At 53.6% G+C, this 16,746-nt stretch overlaps 5 protein-coding genes across 5 annotated transcripts; 1 reads left to right on the top strand and 4 right to left on the bottom strand.

Annotated features, from left to right (window-relative positions):
* Positions 1-458: 458 nt before the first annotated feature.
* On the bottom strand, positions 459-5,358 carry PG986_009043 (uncharacterized protein; the record flags this gene model as incomplete). The annotated part of the gene is made up of 3 exons (XM_066845265.1): positions 459-650; positions 711-3,309; positions 3,338-5,358. The coding sequence occupies 3 exons, from the start codon at positions 5,356-5,358 to the stop codon at positions 459-461; spliced, it is 4,812 nt and encodes a 1,603-aa protein (XP_066697663.1).
* A 2,005-nt stretch (positions 5,359-7,363) lies between these two features.
* Positions 7,364-7,948, top strand: PG986_009042 (uncharacterized protein; the record flags this gene model as incomplete). The annotated part of the gene is made up of 2 exons (XM_066845264.1): positions 7,364-7,380; positions 7,489-7,948. The coding sequence occupies 2 exons, from the start codon at positions 7,364-7,366 to the stop codon at positions 7,946-7,948; spliced, it is 477 nt and encodes a 158-aa protein (XP_066697662.1).
* Positions 7,949-8,612: 664 nt separating this feature from the next.
* PG986_009041 (Glycosyl hydrolase 5 family protein) lies at positions 8,613-10,157 on the bottom strand (the record flags this gene model as incomplete). The annotated part of the gene is made up of 3 exons (XM_066845263.1): positions 8,613-9,711; positions 9,771-9,861; positions 9,914-10,157. The coding sequence occupies 3 exons, from the start codon at positions 10,155-10,157 to the stop codon at positions 8,613-8,615; spliced, it is 1,434 nt and encodes a 477-aa protein (XP_066697661.1).
* A 1,093-nt stretch (positions 10,158-11,250) lies between these two features.
* Positions 11,251-12,732, bottom strand: PG986_009040 (uncharacterized protein; the record flags this gene model as incomplete). Its single annotated transcript, XM_066845262.1, has 1 exon — positions 11,251-12,732. One exon carries the CDS (start codon positions 12,730-12,732, stop codon positions 11,251-11,253), a length of 1,482 nt encoding a protein of 493 aa, XP_066697660.1.
* A 2,519-nt stretch (positions 12,733-15,251) lies between these two features.
* On the bottom strand, positions 15,252-16,387 carry PG986_009039 (uncharacterized protein; the record flags this gene model as incomplete). The annotated part of the gene is made up of 4 exons (XM_066845261.1): positions 15,252-15,548; positions 15,629-16,169; positions 16,270-16,298; positions 16,361-16,387. The coding sequence occupies 4 exons, from the start codon at positions 16,385-16,387 to the stop codon at positions 15,252-15,254; spliced, it is 894 nt and encodes a 297-aa protein (XP_066697659.1).
* Between the last annotated feature and the right edge of the window lie 359 nt (positions 16,388-16,746).

Here is a 16,746-nt window from a genome sequence, read left to right as displayed (position 1 = left end):
CCTGCATAGAAACAAATGGTGAGAGATCCTTCTCTCGCCATCCCCCAAATGTTACCCCCTTTCCTCCCTCCCTGCTGGCCACGAGACAAGAAGAGTCATGAAAATCATTGTGAAAAGAATCATAGAGAGCGTGCAAACAACAGCATTGCGACCCTGAACACCAAGTGATGCCATTATGCCGGTATGGGGTATAAAGAAGGCAGGAACAGAAGAAAAAAGGACCCGAGTTTCATCCATCCGTCGTCGACATCATGAACCTCGTTGATTTTCTTTTCCGTCTCGCCGATGAGAACTGTAAACCATAATGCTGCACAGGAATTGTGTGCAGCAGAAAACCAAAACAAAACCAATCTTAACTCCCTCGATAAAACCGCTATGCGGTATGAACAACGTGGACAACTGAGAATATATCAGGTAGATAACCGGTCTATGTACATATCCGTGATCATGGTATGTACTCAGTATCCGCCGAGGCTCATGTTGGGCTTGCTTGCGAACTCCACGATGGTGTTTGCCATGTTCATCATCTGCGAAAGGTGTCTGAGAATCGGCTCCTGAGGCGAGAGGTGATTGATGCGCATGAACAGCTGCTCGATTTGGGACACACAGCCACCGAGAATGTTCGGGACCACCTCGCGAACTTGGGATTCCTGAAGTTCAAATATGGTTAGCCGCGGAGCTTGCAAGTGGTCACCCTTGTGTGAACTTACAATGTGTGGCAAGGTGTCGTGCATGCTACGGATGATAATCTCCATCCAAGCAACCTTCTCTCGGAGACACTGTCCGCCAAGCTCGCGTGCCAATTCAGCGATCGCGGCCAGGGACACGAGAGGCGACAATTCGTTCAGAGTAGTAGCATCCAGCTTGATCAGATAAGTCTTGAAGATATCATCTTTACGATCCGACTGCAGCCACTTGACCAGAGCAGCCTCCAGCTCGCCTCGCTCGACCAGGTTTGCGATATCGACAACCTTGCGGTCAAGGTCGTGATCCTTGCTGCTGTTGGAGCCAGCAGTGTTACGCAGCATCATCTGATTGTTCGAGTGTGCCGAGGGGCTGGGGTAGTTCTGAGCTTGCATGTTCGAGTACGAGGGCCCTTGAGAGGCCTGGGAGTACTGTGAATGAGACACTTCACGAGACGGACGCTCGCGCGAGGCGGCCGGTTGCTGCATCTTGAGGAATGCTTCATGGAATTGAGCCTGGGTCGCAGCCATGGAGGAGACAGTGTCAGAGAGTCGCGTAACCAATGCCGTAAGCTGGTCGATCTTGTTGCTGTCGGAGCGACTCTTGAGCTCCAGCTCTCCAATCTGCTCCGCTGCTTGTCGACGTACATTCTCCACAGCCTGGCCAGCTGCGGTAGCTGCCATTCGTGTGAAGTTGGGTGTGACGGTCTTGTGAAGAGCATCCATAAATGCCTTCTCAATATTGACCGACAAGCTCTGTCCAATCTTCTCGGTAACGACCTTGGCCAGTTCTGGTTTCTGTATCGCTTGACTGACGGCGGCAGGCAGTAACTTCTGCATTTGGTTCTGCACGGCATGCGAGATGCGACCGCTGACCTTAGAGTCGATCTGCTCCGTGACGGTGCGAGCCAATTGTTCGGTGATGGTTCGAGTGATGAGCTCGTTCACTTCAGGTACAACGTACTCTTCAACCTTGTCACTGATGGTTCTCGTCAATAGACGCGAGACATTGTCATCCAATGTGGCGGATACGCTGTCGAGAAGATCGAGTTGGCTCTTGTTGAAGGCCTGGTCGCGACTGCGTAGATCATCGTCCATCTTTTGGCGATTTTCCACAAGCGCAGACTCTACTACACCACTGAGCGTCATCTCGATTTGCTTGACGGCAGACTGGAGCGAATCTGGCAGAACGTTGGATTGGGAAGATGCTGAAGTCTTGGCCTCGTTCTTTGCCATCGTCGGACCCACGCGTGGGGAATGCGCACTGCTGGTAGATTGAATGGGATCTTGAGCGTTTGATTGTTTCTCCGCGGCAGCCGCGGCAGCAGCAGCCTTTTCTCGCTTCTTTCTTGATCGGCGATCCGATTTCTCTGTTTGATTGTTAGGCGTAACAGGTGCTTCGGAAGCCTTTCGTTCAGGCTGTTGACGAGTAGCAGTGGTAAGATCGTCTGTAGATTTTCGGTTTGTGTCTTCTTGACCAGACCCAAGCTGAGGTTGAGGCGAGATGTTCTCCTTCAGGTTTGGTCGTGCTGCGATGCGGATAGGCAACGTGGTGGGGTCTTCCACAGGCTGTGTCTCGGTAGGTTGGGTGCTGGGCAACTCTTTAAGTTTGGTAATTTTCACAATGCCAGTCTCAATGGCATCCACCGGTGCAATAACCTTGTTATCCCGAGTCCACCCCAGTTCACTCTGCTTGATACAGATGTTGGAGACACCCTTCGAATGCATCACGTAAAGCTCGAAGAGGGTCTGCTCGTCCTTCTCTAACTCTGCCGCAGGGGTTCCTAGCATATCCAGGCTTCGAATCACACCCTTGTTGGCGAAAGAATACTCGCGCACACCACTAATGACCGCGGTACTATCGGGCTCGGGAATGGACGCGTCCTTCGCCACCAACTTTTGGACGTAGTCGACCTGGGACAGACCCTTGATGGTGTACTTGGGCGCCGACAAATGTAGGAAGTAGACTGAGTTGCGAGTGGGGTGTCCTACCACGATCATTCCCGTAGGCGGATGATACATGACGCTGCAGACGGCATCCGACTCCTTGGAGTGAGGGAGGTTGAATTCCTGAACAGGCTTGCCGAGGGCCAGATCCCATAGCTGAAGCGTGTGGTTCTGCTTCATACCTACAATCATGTAGCGCAAGGCGCAACGCTTCTGGTACGGCCGTTGCTTATCCAGCAGTAGGACAGAGGTTGGCCAAGCCTTCTCTCCCTCCGGTGTGGTGGTGAGAGTCATCAATGGCTCCCTGACCTCTAGCGAAGTCTGCGCTGGCATTGGGAATCGGGGATCAGAGCCTTCGTCGACAGCCGTAAGATCTCGCACGTCCCAGAACTTGACTCGGCCAGACTTGTCCAGAGACACAATCGTACTGTCGTCTTGGCTGAAGGTGAAATCTTTGCCGGCCTTACCAGTGTTGATTCGTAACGAGCATTGCTTCGACAATTTCTCGGTATCGACGACGCGGTCGTGGCCAGGCTTGAAGAGCTTGTGCTTCATGATGTAGGAAGGCCAGATGATGCTGATCGTCTTACCGCGGCCTACGGCGAAGTATTCTGGATGAGCACACGAGGTTCTAGCCCGCGTCTTGAGGACTCCTCCGGGAGCATCGCCTTCGTGAGTGCTGATGGGGGGGCAGAGCAAACCCGTACTGCTCTGGATGCGCATCGTCAATGTAGTCCTTATCTCCGTTTCTCAGGAGAATATGGTAGACAGTGCCACTAATGCCAGTGCCAATGATTGCTTCCTTCTGTGCAGTGTGGATGTCGGCAGGGGTGGATGAAACAGCAATGTTGAAGATGCGGTCCTTGGTCTCGGTGAATAGTTTGGCATCACGTCCATCATCCTGTCGGATGACTCGAATGCCACCAGCCTTGGACATGCCGTAAACAATGAAGGATTTGGTGCTGGAAACCAGGTTCCGGTCAATCTGATCAAACTCCTTCTTGACTCTAGCAATATCAAGAATGACCTCTTCCCGGAATTGGGGGCGAGATTCTTCATTCTCCTGCAACGAGATGGAGATCCAAGGCTTCATGGGGAAGTTGTAAACCTTCACAGGGGTTGGCTCCTCTTCGATCACGACAATTTCATCGGCATCGGCACTCTCCCAGCTGTCTGCCACAGGACCGTGACCGTTGGCCGCCTCGTCAACAATGTCGCGGACAGCCTGCGCCGTGGTAGGAGACATTGACCGTTCAAGAAGTCCCGAGTTTTCCTCCTTCTCGAGCTCTCTCTGGATGTCTCGCGCTGCAAGTTCCGACTTCTCGTCGAACTCGGAATTTGACTTGGCCCGGATCATTTCATCCAGATCCTGCACAATCTGGGCCTGGGCCTCCTCGTGCTCCATCTGCGCTATCGCTTCTTGCGCCTCTCTGTCTGCCGTCTCTGCAAGACCATCAATGGCCTCAGAAACAGTCTCCTTGTGGCTCACCTCGGGTGCGTCAGGCTGGTGCTGAACGCGCAGAGATGAGGGTGATTGGCGACTATGCTCTGGGCTTGTGACGTGGCTCCGCTGGAAGCTGTGACGTTTGTTATCATTAGCACCGGGAGAAGACGCGGTGCTGGGTGCTTTCTTCAGAATCTGGATGCTAGGTGCTGTCTGTTGTCCCGGGGTTGAGGACTTGGAAGCTTTATTCTGGGGAGAATATGAAGCTAGGTCCTCAAATGGATTATTATAGTCGAACATGGTGGACTTCCGGGTTGCACCATTCTGGGGGGACTGAGACGCATACTCGTTCTTTATGGATGCGGAAGGGCTGTAAGGCTGCTGCTGCTGCAGTTCCGCCTGCAAAGAATAATGCGGGTCTTGAGGTGCCATCTGAGGTTGTTCCCGGCTCAACAGCTCACTCAGGTCTCCATTGTTGTTCTCTTTTAACATGCTCGAGTGTGCACTCAGATCGGGGTGCGAAGAAGATTCGGCATGGTAAGGTTCGTCGGTCTGCGATGGCTTCTTCTTTTGCAGGAGACTGAGCAGATAGGCCTGTGTCTCATCGGCTGGGTTGCCCGTGTTCCACTCCGGCGGGGCAGGCGCAGAAGCGTGCGTCTGCTCATCGTTTCGCGCGGATTCCATTTGCGAGTCACCCTTCATCAGCGAGGCCAGATAGCCCTGCGGATCGCCTTGGATCGGAACGGGGGCATGCAGGGTGGGCTGAAGGCCACCGTGAGAGAAGTTCATGGACTGCTCGAGAGATGACGCAGACTGATGGTGGGACAATGGTGAGGGCTGTGAAAGGGTTTGGTTGGCCGGGGCCAGTGTACTCTTGTTGCCAGCGGGGTTAAACTTCAGAAGACCCAGCAGATTGACGGACTGGTTCGCTTGTTTGCCAGAATTGTTGTTGGCGAGCGAACCAGGTAGAGAACCAATTGGGCCCAGATTCGACATGCCCGGAGGGCCGTGAGAATGGGAGAAGTGGCTTGCCGGCGGCGTAGGGGCGGGCGGAGGAAAGACGTCGGAGGCTGAAGCATCCTGATGCTCCGAGGCGGGAGAGACGAGGTAATCTTGGTTAAGAGAGAGCGCCAAACGAGACAGATCCTCGGTGTCCTTGTAACTTCTCTCGCCCTGGCCCTGGCCCTGGCCCTGCTGTTGCTGGTGGTTGGCTCTAAGACGGGCGAGCATTGCATTGAGGTGGTCGTCGGGGCCGCCGCCGCCCGACTGATTGTAGCTCGCCATGACTCCTGTAGCGAAGTCCGGACAGCGAGCTACCGTCCCGTGTGGTCGCGAAGGGATGAACAGCGGGCTGATTGTGATGGCGCGAAAGGGTCTGAACAGGCGACAGAGCTTTTGCTTGGTCTGAAGCCCGTCAGAAGGTGGAATGTATGGTGTTGGATGGGGGGTGTGGGAAAAAGATGAGAGAGATCAGAGATATCTCCCCAAATGGTGGTTGACGTTTTAGATGCGATGGGATGGGATGGATGGCTGAAAAGTTTCTGGATTAGCAAAGCTGCCCAATCCGATGGTTGTTTCAGTCAAATCGCCCAAGCTCCCTCTCCAGCCGATCCGTCCATCACTCCGGTCACTCACCTCCAGTGCTGGGAATCCAGGTACTTTAGGGTACAACGTAAAGTAGCTAGCTGTAAGGATGCAAAGCAATGTTGAGGGCCGTGTTTGCTTGCTACCTCGACCCCCCCCCGGGCAGTATCTTCAGCACGGGCTTTTGCTTTTCAACGCTTTGCAGTTGAGGGTACGGCACAGTCCACAGGGCAGAGCAGCGAGAGGCCCTCAGTAGGCCCTCTAAGGCCCAGTTTATTTTGGACGGGGTGGTAGTGTAAAAGCACAAGTAACTGGACGAGTGGCTGGGCTGGGGTTCTCGACTAATAATAAGGTGACAACCAACAGACTCGAGCCGAGTACGATTCGATTTATCTTGTCCGTCCGTCCGTCCGTCCACGTCTAATGATTTGATGCGACGGAATGGAAAATCTACGATTGATTGCGACGAACGCACGGCACGCCCAACGTCCAACGCCCAACGTCCAACGCCCAACGTCCAACGTCCAACGTCCAACGTCCACCAAGTCTGGGCATGGAACAAAAAGATAGGATGGGTGTGGGCAATCAAGCGCGCCCGGGATTAATTCAATGGCAAACGCAGGTTCGAGTTGACCGAACAAGCAAATAAGATCGTTCCCGTCAAGTCAGTTCCCCATCCCACTTCATTGGGTACGATCCATGCAAGTGTGCGCTGTCGATGGTGGTACGGCCTGGTCTGTGGCCGATGATGGATCCTCGCCTGAACCATTTTCCAAAAAGGCAACCGTGATGACCGCTGTATCTCTCTCTACCCTACATACTTGCATGCCGATACATGCACACGCCCATAGATCTAGCAACACCCCCTCCGGATCAGTTTGGTGGATCATGGCTGTTTGCGCGTCCCCTACTGACACCATATCGATAATGTAATGTAGGTAGGTAGGTAGGTAGGTAGACCTGAGTCCAATTCCGCCTACCTACCTACCTACCTTCCTACCTACCTACCTATCTTAGCATGTAGAAAAAGAATGCTACGATTCCAGCGCGTCAATGACCTTCGTGACAATGGACGTCGTCTTATGAATTGGCCGAGAGCTGGCTGCTGCTCCTGCTCTTGGAACCATCCAAGCTCACAGCCAGGCCAGGCACACTGCCCGCTCCCACCTAATATGTGGTCTGCATACAATTTACTAGTGGGGTTCCTTGGTTCCTCAGATCCAGTCATGTCAGCCGCCTCCGCCAACCCATGGAATCCTCCCTCATCGGGCTGCAGATTGCCGTGTGGTTGAACTGCAACATCCTCCTCTCTCCCCCTTGCTGAGTATACAATTCAAGGTTTCTGTTGACGATCTGTTGGTATTCTGGCCTCGTGGCATCATCATCCAAAACCACGCCCCCCTCATCGGCCCCACGATCGATTGCGCATAGCCCGTTCGTTGCTGCTGTGTGCGCTCGACCTCGACGTGTGTGTGTGGGGTCACTCCTTTGCGCCCCCCATCATCGCCATACAGTCGGGCCCTAGACCAAAGTTCTGCGGATCGACGCCACCCAAACCTGTGCATACGGCATCGCAGCAAGAGAGCAGGAAGAAAGAAAGAAGAAGAAAAAAAAGTAGCCCCAAAATCCCTCGCATTCGGCTACCTACCTATTCTCCTGGTTCTCGCTTGCTCCCTGAGGATTCCTCCGAAGATTTAACGGCGCCATGTTCTGCTTACGGAGGTGAGTTCTTGCCCATCATATACTGATGCCCCTCCCATTGCATGTGTCGTCGCAAAGCAACAGCGTTGGAACTGACTAGCTAACCTTCTCCTTTTGCGGCGAAAACAGCTGGCTTCCCCTGCTCTTCATCCCGACGAATGCCTCGCCGGCCTTCATCTTCCTCTTCTTCGTGTGCACATACTTCCTGAACCGGCCCTGCGTCTACTGCTCCGTGCTGCTCCTGATCCTCTTCGTCACCTCGTGCCACTGGTCCGACCGCTGCTTCTTCGACTTCAACAGCAACTGGTTCGCGCCCAGGCCCTCGACGTACTACTATCCGAAGAATGACACGATAGCGACGGCGGGCGCGGCCGGCAACTCCGGAGCGCTGAACGTGGCCGGCGACAACTTCAACGCGACCGCACTCGAGATGCTGAACACCACAGTGGGCGCCCTGGCCGGCGCCGCGGCCGGCGAGATAGATCGCAGGAGGACCGAGTGGACGGGCCTGGGCATCGAGTGGCTGCGGAGTCTCCTGGGGAGGAGGGAGTGGAGGATCGAGTGCATGGATCTGTCCATCCGCCTGTAAACCATCACCTTTGGTTTCGGGGGAAAAGAAGAAGAAGAAAAGGAAGAAAAACAGCAATAACAACAAGATGACGACCATTTACATACCTACATACATACGCCCGGTGCGAGTCCTATTTCTTTGGCGCAGCGGGCTTATGAGCATATATACCCAGCGGCATACCACGCTTTACGCTTGATCACTCGAGGCGCAGGAAGTTGTGCCATGAGTTACGCGGCGAGAATGTGTTGCATGGTACAGCATGGCATGGGCGTTTGATGTATTCATTCAACGGCAGCTTCCGGGCTGCGAGCATGTCGACAGCATATTGTTGGCCTCGACGACGCATTACGGAACGCCAGATACGTCTGGCCAATACCAAATGCTGAAACACAATACAGAACCACCACCGTGACAGCGTCTGAAAGGCCACTCACAATGTATATCACAAGAACACCGGCAGGATGATTCCCGCAGATGGAATAAAGCATCTTCAGTCGGTACTACCAGGAGAAGCGTTACACTGCGCTTCATCCATAGACAATACCACTATAATCATACCAACTACTAGTTCTATTAAGTAGGGCCATTTGTGACAACCCTAGTATACCTATACATATATGCATATATATACTTACTCTCCATCGATTGCCGCATATATCCGAACTGCATATCGGCAATGACCCTACGACTTGGTCGTAGCGTTCATCGCCTTGACCCAAGGCTTCCAGTAGTTCTCGACCGTCTCGGCGTCGTTCCAGCCGTCCCACTCGAAGCTGGTAAGGCCCCACGTATCGCCCAGGCCCTGGACGCCCTCGCGGGTGCGGTAGCTGCCCGCGAGGCTCCAGACCATCCAGCCGACGCGGTGCTTCTTGGTGTACTCGACGAGGCAGTTCTGGAGCGTGTCGTCGTACAGCGTCGCGTCCTGGGCGTGGCCGAACTCGGTCAGCATCACGGGTGTCAGGCGCTGCGGCGGCGGGCAGTCGCCGCCCGTGAGGTTCCGGCCGCAGCCCGGGGGCGGCTCCATGCCCAGCGCGTGGAAGCCGGCCCGGTACAGGGCCGCCACCACGGCCTCGCACGTGCCCGTGTCCACGTCCTCGCTCATCGGGTAGATGTGCAGCTCCCAGAAGACCTTGTCGGCCCAGGGGTAGCTGTCGAGGTCGAAGTAGACGGGGTCCCGTCGGTGCGCGTCCCGGATGGCGTCGCACTTGTAGCAGGGGGCGGTCAGGATGTTCTTGCGGGCCGTCAGCGCCGACAGGTCCTCGTCGTACTGCATGCCGGACCAGCTGATGAGCAGGTCCGGGTTCGCCTCGTGGATGGCGTTCGACCCGGCGCTCATGTTGCCCACGAGCGTCTGCCAGTTGTAGTACAGGTCGGTGCGGTTCCACGAGGACCGCAGCTCGTTGCGCAGCGACATGGACACGACGCTAGGGTGTCGCTTGGCCCAGTCGGCCACGTAGGCCAGCCCGCGCCGCCAGTTGGCCGTGTTGAAGTGGACGTCGTCGAACCAGGCGTTGCCGTCCGTGTGGCTGCAGCACCACTTGGCCTGGTGGACGTGCACGTCCGGGTGGATGAAGATGCCCTTCTCGAGGGCCTTATCGGCGATGTCGGACCAGATCTCGAAGCGCGTCGTCTGTGCAGTCCAGCCCGGGTTCTTGCTGACGATCTGGTTCGTCCCTTTGGTGCCGTTCTCGTAGCCGAGTCCCATGATCATGGCCACCTCCAGTGAGACGTCGTTTCCATCCCGCTCGTAGATCTCATCGATCATCTGGGTGGCATAGCCCCTGGATCGTCGGTTAGCACTTTGCTTGAGTGGCAGCAAGTTATTTGAAAAAGGTCTTACATGCGAAGGACGTTCCATCCGACAGATTGGACATCGTCGAGGATCTCATCCACCGATTTCCACTCGAGGCCCTCCGGGACCATAGTCTCTCCTGGGGCAAGAAGTCAGAAACAGCTAAGAACGGAAACCAGATGGTAACAAACCGCTCATGGGCCAATTGATGCCAGCCCAGGACAGGACGTCGCCGCGGTTATTTACAATATCACGGCCTTGGGTCTTGAATGGTCCATACGGCCATTGATCAGTTGTGTTGGTTAGCCGCGGTGCGATCTCCTTCTGCCATCGCGGTTCCATATTTCGTGGAAGCATCGGCGTCGGTGGGACCCATGCCGACTGGGCCAAGACCACAAGCAGCGGCACAATGGACCAGAGAGCAAGTGGCGCCATTGCGGGCTGCTTCTATCTCCGGGGCGGCTGGAAGAGGTCAAGACGATCGAGGCCAGGAGGGAGGATCCGATACCGATAGATACCGATAGCGGTTCTCGGACAGGAAGCCTACTATCTGGATTCGGAGCGCGGTGAAGGAACCCATTCTCTGAGCTTCGAGGTGCCACCTCGGTCTCGCCTTATATACCTGCCATCGCAACCGGCTCCGTCTTCCCCGTTGTGCAAACCTGGTGCTTTCTTTCGTCAGTGGAAAAGCGGCCAAGAGTGGAGGGAACCGGTGTCGATGTCCCGAATGGGGGAAAGTGACGTTGGGGTCAATCGGGGCGGCTGGGGGAAGGAAGACATGGGGTTGCTACTCCACCTACGCGGGGTACCTGGCTTGCTGGCCTATCATCCCCCGGAGCATTCGAGGGCCTTTCGGCAAACCTCGTCACGATGGCCGAGGGCAGTGTGGCCTTACCGAGCACCTGACGACTTACATACTTCCCTACTTCACTTCTTTCATATGTGTGCAATTTACATGTATCCACCACTGTCGTGTTGCTCTCGAGTCGTGCCAGAATGTCACCCTATGCCAAGCGGTCTAGAGAGATGCCTGCTCACCACTTACCTAACTACCTACATAAGCGGGGGTCCCTATTAGTTAGCAGACTGTACCCAGCTAAGAGATCGTCTGCCAACTGGAGATTGTTAAGCACGCTGAGATCATTTCGCCGTTGAGATGGTCTTGGTGATCATCTGCGATTCTGAGACGTTGTCGGCAGTTGGACATGTTACTTTATACGAAACCATTTTCGGTGGTAGAATGCATAGAAGACTAGGATGCTGAGAGTGACGGTGTCTGAATCTGGACGGTCTCAGGACCAGCCATGTGAACCCCCTCCCCCTATACGGTTAATGAATATTGGCGTGGCGTAAACGGTTATTACAATGTTAGTAATGGTCAGCACATTTCGACTACTACATTAATACAGTGAATAGACAGCGGCATAATAGAATAAACAGTGGCATAATGAGAAAACCAAACAGAGTCATATATTATGTCCAAAACTGTATATCGCTAATAACCCTACGGCTTGGTCGTACCTAGCGTTCATCGCCCTGACCCAGGGCTTCCCGTAGGCGTGAGTTGCTGCCGGACCAGTGACATGTATTCCTCCGCCCTCTTCCAGCGACCACACTTTCCCTTGAGGAACGTGGGGATGAGCTTGCCTCGCGGTCTCAGGCAACTCTTGTTGTAGGCGTCAGCTTGGTCGCTGAGATCCAACTGCTCGAGAGGATGGTTCATGAATAGGAAGTAGTCTTTCATCCATGGATCGCCAACGACGTCCTTGGCGTCCTGCTGTGCAAGTGTATCGAGTGCACGATAGGCCTCGGCGAGAACCCAGTGGGCGGCCTTCTTCAGCTTGATCTTGAGGGGTCGCAGATCCTTGACCTTGACCTTCTCTTTGGCAATGAACTGGAGCTCTTGAAGGATACCGCGGAAAGATACACTCTGCCACTCCTGGGCATGCTCAATGACAGACTGATCATCACTGCCGTCCAGCTTGTCCTGGTAAAACGACCCGAGAGTGTCGACGACGTTGGACGCAGTTGAAAACTCCTTCCAACAGCTTTTGAACATGTTAAAATGCTCTTCGGATCCAGAAGCTCGCATGACGAGAGCCACGCACTCCATGACGAGGAAGTGCTTTTTCTCCAACTTCTCGATAATCTCCTCGAAGTTGGTCAGCTTGGTCCGGTGGTCCTGGCCGTCAATGACGCATTCGATGCCCTTTTTGGTGCAATTGGAGCAGGCCTTGCCAATGTCGCCGTCGCACTTGACCTTGGACTTGCGGCATTGGTTGCAAGCGTTCAGCTTGAGCTTCTTTGGAGCCGGGCCCTTTGCTTGGGTCTGGGCCTCGGGATCGGCGGTGGCCTTCCGCTTGCGGCCCCTCTTGGCTGGGCCAGCGGGTGCCGGTGCGGGAACGGCAGAAGAGTTGGTAACCTGGCAGGGTGCTGAGGTCATCCCTGAGGTGCTGGCGGGCTGTGTAGTGGCCGGCGTGGAGGTGGTAATGGGTTCATTGCTGGTGTTGATGTTGGCAGTGGCTTGCTCTTGAGACGCAGGAAGAGAGTTTCCCAAGCTCTCTGGAGATGGGTAGTTCATGGGGGGAAGTGTCAAGCCTAGAGAGTTGCCGTTCTGGGAGAAATCCTGATTCAGGAAGTTGAATTGGTTCTGGTCCATATTAGGCTGCTGCCTGAAGCCTTGCATTGTGTCTTGGTTGATGAGCCCATAGTTGGTGGTATTGCCTGCGTTGCTCATCATGGATAGATCTGAGGATCTATTGCCCGCTTGAACTGCCATGGGCTGCAATTTCATGGGGTTTGGGTACTGGTGACCCATGTAGGTTTCGGGCCGAAAGCCCTCGGGCAGGTTGCCAGTGTTGTGATTGGACAAGGGGTTTTTGGGCATATTTTCCATAGTGATCATGTTGTTGTCATGGCAGGAGAAATCCAAGTTGCCAGTGCCGTTGTTCTGGTCTTCGACAAACATGGAGGCGGCGTCGAAGTTAAAGAACTCGTCGATAGAGTCCATGTTGTCAGAGTTCCAGGTGTTTTGACCGTAGGGATCCATGAGTTATGTTTGAATTGATGACTTCAGGGTATATAAAACGTCTTGGTAGACAGTTGATACGGGTTGAGCCTCGAAATGAGTGTTGTACAAGAGAGAGGGTTGATGACAAGTCACGGTAGTATCTCGACAGTGTCTCGAAGATAGGTCTCGATAGAATGTCTCAGTAAAATGTTCTCAGGAATAGAGGTCTCTCAAAGAAGAAGCATAGAAGTAAGCGTACAAGGTAGTACAGAGTATTAGTATATAGTAATGGTTGAAGTAGCAGTTGGTCAAGTGGGAATGTCTGAATGGGCTCAGAAGATGTGGTTTGAATGACATTGGATGGATAGAATCGAGAATAGAAAAAAAAAGAAAAAAAAACCGGAAGAAGGATCTCTTTTATACCCTGGGGAAAATTGATCAATTAATCGACTGAGAGGGAAGCTTTTCCTATATTCTGGTAACGAGATCTCGGGTGATGGCCTCGTGAACTGTGTTGAAGGACTGATGACTCCTGGGAAGGACTTTGCTGTAGTAACTCGGGCCAAAGTCTGGTACGCTTGATATAGGCAACGGAGAATGCATCTAGACCAGAACAGTACCGAACTCAACGAGCATCAACTCGTCTTTCTAGGCTTTAGGATTCCCGTACAGAGCAGGGGGGGTCAAGATAGGGGACCAAGATGCTTGGAGATTCCTGACGGACGTGTGAAGCCATTGTTCTCGTCACGGCCAATTCAATTCCTGATGAAACGGAAATTGCTGTATTAGAGCCAAGTGCAATGAAATGTCGTTATATATTGCTGTAACTGGCAAGTAAGGGCAGGTAAAGCTGTGTCGACCACCCGAGGCATGCTCGGGTGCCTCAAGCCTAGGCGCACCAAAGCACCATTTAAGTTGAATTCAGCTATGGAACCTCTCAACGAATAGTGGGGCACTACAGGGGCTGTAAGGCGTGCGTAGAAAGACCGTACGAGAGACTGTGGTGAAGGCCCTGATCGCCTTGATCTGGTCTTGCTTTGCTTTCATGTTCAGCAGAGCAAAGGCATTCGCCAGCAAGATAGGGGGTACGGCAGCCAAACAGACGATCAACCGAGGCTACATTGGGTGAACAATACGATGCCATCAGATTAGCACACGTCCAAGAAGGGCAGTTTCTTACCTGGGGATCACTCAATCACTCGTCCTGCCGGGAGGGTGTCGTCTGATTTATTTACTTACGCACTGGTTGGCAGGGGGGTTGAGCAGTTAAAGCCAATTCAGTGGAGCCATCCCCTGTCCCGACCAGCTGGGTTCACCGTTTGATCGCTGTAGGGCTGAAATAGAATCCGGGGTAATTTGCAACGGGCCATTCATTTCAACGGCCTGTCTTGCTTGATCTTCAACACCACACGACCGATTGTTCCCGTTCAAAAATCCCCATCTCATTATACCATTTTTGCCCCCTCACGAAGACGGCAATCTTGACTGCGAGCAACAATTGTGCACAGCCAGGGGTGATGTGGCACAGCATCTTTATGAAGTTTTCGGGTAGTCGGGTCAGCCAGAAAAGTGCAAAAAATAAAAACATATCCCCCCTGAATCTTCGGGCCATCTCCGATAGTAGAGAGTCACATTGGCCAAATCGAAGGAGTCCAGAACATACGCCCATCATTTTAGTCTCTGTCCAGCTTGGTATAGCTGCCTACAGACAGGCAGACACATGAAGAAAAAGAAAAAGAAAAAGAAAAAGAAAAAAGAAACGTTAGCCACTGTGCCACAAATCTGCGCACACCAGTCTTGACCCGTCCAAGCCAACATCTATGGGATTGTTCGTGAATTTCTAGCCTCAGTGGGAGAATTTGGAGGAAGAGGAGGGGATAGCTACTGTAGGTGTTCATGATTTCTCAGGGTGTTTGTTGTGTGGACGGCGAGAACCGCCAGCTGCGATTCAAGCGTATGCGCATACAGCCCTGATCAGCTAATCGGCCCGTATAGGATCGTCCAGTAATGATCGTTTTTGCCGTATGCGATGTATTGCGATCAGCAAGGCCTATAAGATTGGTCACAAGATAGGCAGTCGTATGTATGTGGTCATGGCCAACAGCGAGAATTGAACATCGTTATACACCGAAGTTCCTAAGATCAACGCAAATTGTCAAGCAGTATTGACGGGGAAGCAAAAGGAGTGAGCAAAGACCTAATCTTTGCATTGATGGCCGAGTAAGGCCCAGAAACATGTTGGCTTCTGAACATGGCAAAAGCTGACATATACAGCAGGTTTGAAACCAGTTCCACCGCTATGGTGAGTGCGCAACCCCCGTTTCTCTCTTCCAGCGATAGCGAGATGGAATTACCCGGCACGCGGATAACAGAGGTTCTGAGAGGGTATCCTACGGCGAAAGCACTGCGGCTCCAAAGGTAAGTGACTTCAAGAACGATATTCGATCAGTCAAAGAGTCATCTAGAGATTCCAGTAGCCAGCCAGTCCACCTCGAGGACCCATGCAGCCAGAGATTCTTTCAATTAGTGTTGTTATCGCGCAGAAGTCTCGTAGTATCCCGATGCACATCTTCCTCGGCGTCATCATCCAACACTTCTGGATCAGCGTCACGGGCTTCGTACGTGTGTCCCATGGTACGATACGAGTTGTTGTTGTTGTTGTTGTTGTTGTTGTGGCCGCTTCCCGTCGTCCTGGGCACCAGAGAAGCGTCAGAGCCTTGCTCCAGGGCCGCGGTGTTGTGGCGGCTGCTCCGACGAGACATGGTCTCTCTCGCCGACTGAAAGATGCGAAGCAGAGTCCGCGCGAGATAGAAGAACTAGGTGTGTGTGATCATAGCATGTGAGTGGTGGCGAGTCTTCCAAGTTTGGTGGCAGTTTCATTGGATTATGGCCTTACCTGAATCGCCACACACCCCAGCGCGACCCCAAACTCGAAGCCCGAAAGACGCCGCAACGTGCCTCTCCAGGGAACAGCACACGACATCTCCCGATGGGTCAGCTCCCTGCAGAACCCAACGTTGCCCCCGGGGGACGGCCACGCCATATCCCGGACGCTATTGAACCCGCAGCAGCCGAACGCGTTCTGGATGGTCTCGATGGACCGGCCGTCGTGGGCCATCCAGAGCCTTTTCCACGTGGACTGCATATTGCAGTCCACCGCTTGCCCCGAGCCCATGAACCCCTGAGACCACAGGGTCGCCATTACGACGCTCGCGATGCCCTGGAGCACCTGCAGGCCGAACGGGACGAGCGGATGCCGCATGAGGTCCCCGATGCCACCAGCGCCGCCGCCGCCACCGCGCTTGAAGGAAGAGAGACGGCGGAACATTGGGGTGCCGAAGAGGCTGGCCCATGCTGTAAAGGGGAGCAGCAAGGTGAGGACGGCCAGACCCAGCGAGACGGGAAGTGACAGCCTGCTGGCTTCGACTAGCGCATAGCTGCGATTTCACAGTTAGCTACGCAAGGATACCTCAAGAGGCACCAGCTGATACAAGCCGGCATCAAACCGTGACAACGGGCCGGAAGCAATCTACTCACATAGAAATAGCGGCTAGTGCGAATAAGAACTAGAAGAATGACGGCCATGAATATCGGTTCAAGCGATGACGGATAGAACTCGTTCACTTACAGTTGAAACGACCACGAAAGTCATCATTTTGGCGGATGGTTTCCTGGTTGAGATTTGGCCAAAAGTAGGCACTGAAAAGGCAACTACTAAAAACAGTTCAAAGGTAGGAAGAGTCAAGGAAAGTGCAGTGATGAGAGGAGAATTGGGGAGAGAAGTCGGTGTTTGCAGATTCGATTGCCCCATTAAATACCAAGTCCAGCGCGTCAAGGCTCTTCTTGTGCTACAACAAACGCGCGGAAGAGGGGCTCGAATGGATGATGCAAAGACAATCGACTAAGCTATGCGGGAGGCCTATCACCATCATCGGATGACTGGACACGTAAAATATGGAGTTTATTTCTGAGGCAGCCATACATAACCTCCTGGAATGGCCTGGGCCATGTGCC

This window comes from Apiospora aurea (genome assembly GCF_038362705.1).
Source record: "Apiospora aurea strain CBS 24483 chromosome Unknown utg000006l_segment0_segment0, whole genome shotgun sequence".
NCBI classification, from domain to species: Eukaryota; Fungi; Ascomycota; class Sordariomycetes; order Amphisphaeriales; family Apiosporaceae; genus Apiospora; species Apiospora aurea.
Note: the sequence above shows the minus strand (reverse complement) of the source record. Positions and strands in the feature narration are given on the sequence as shown.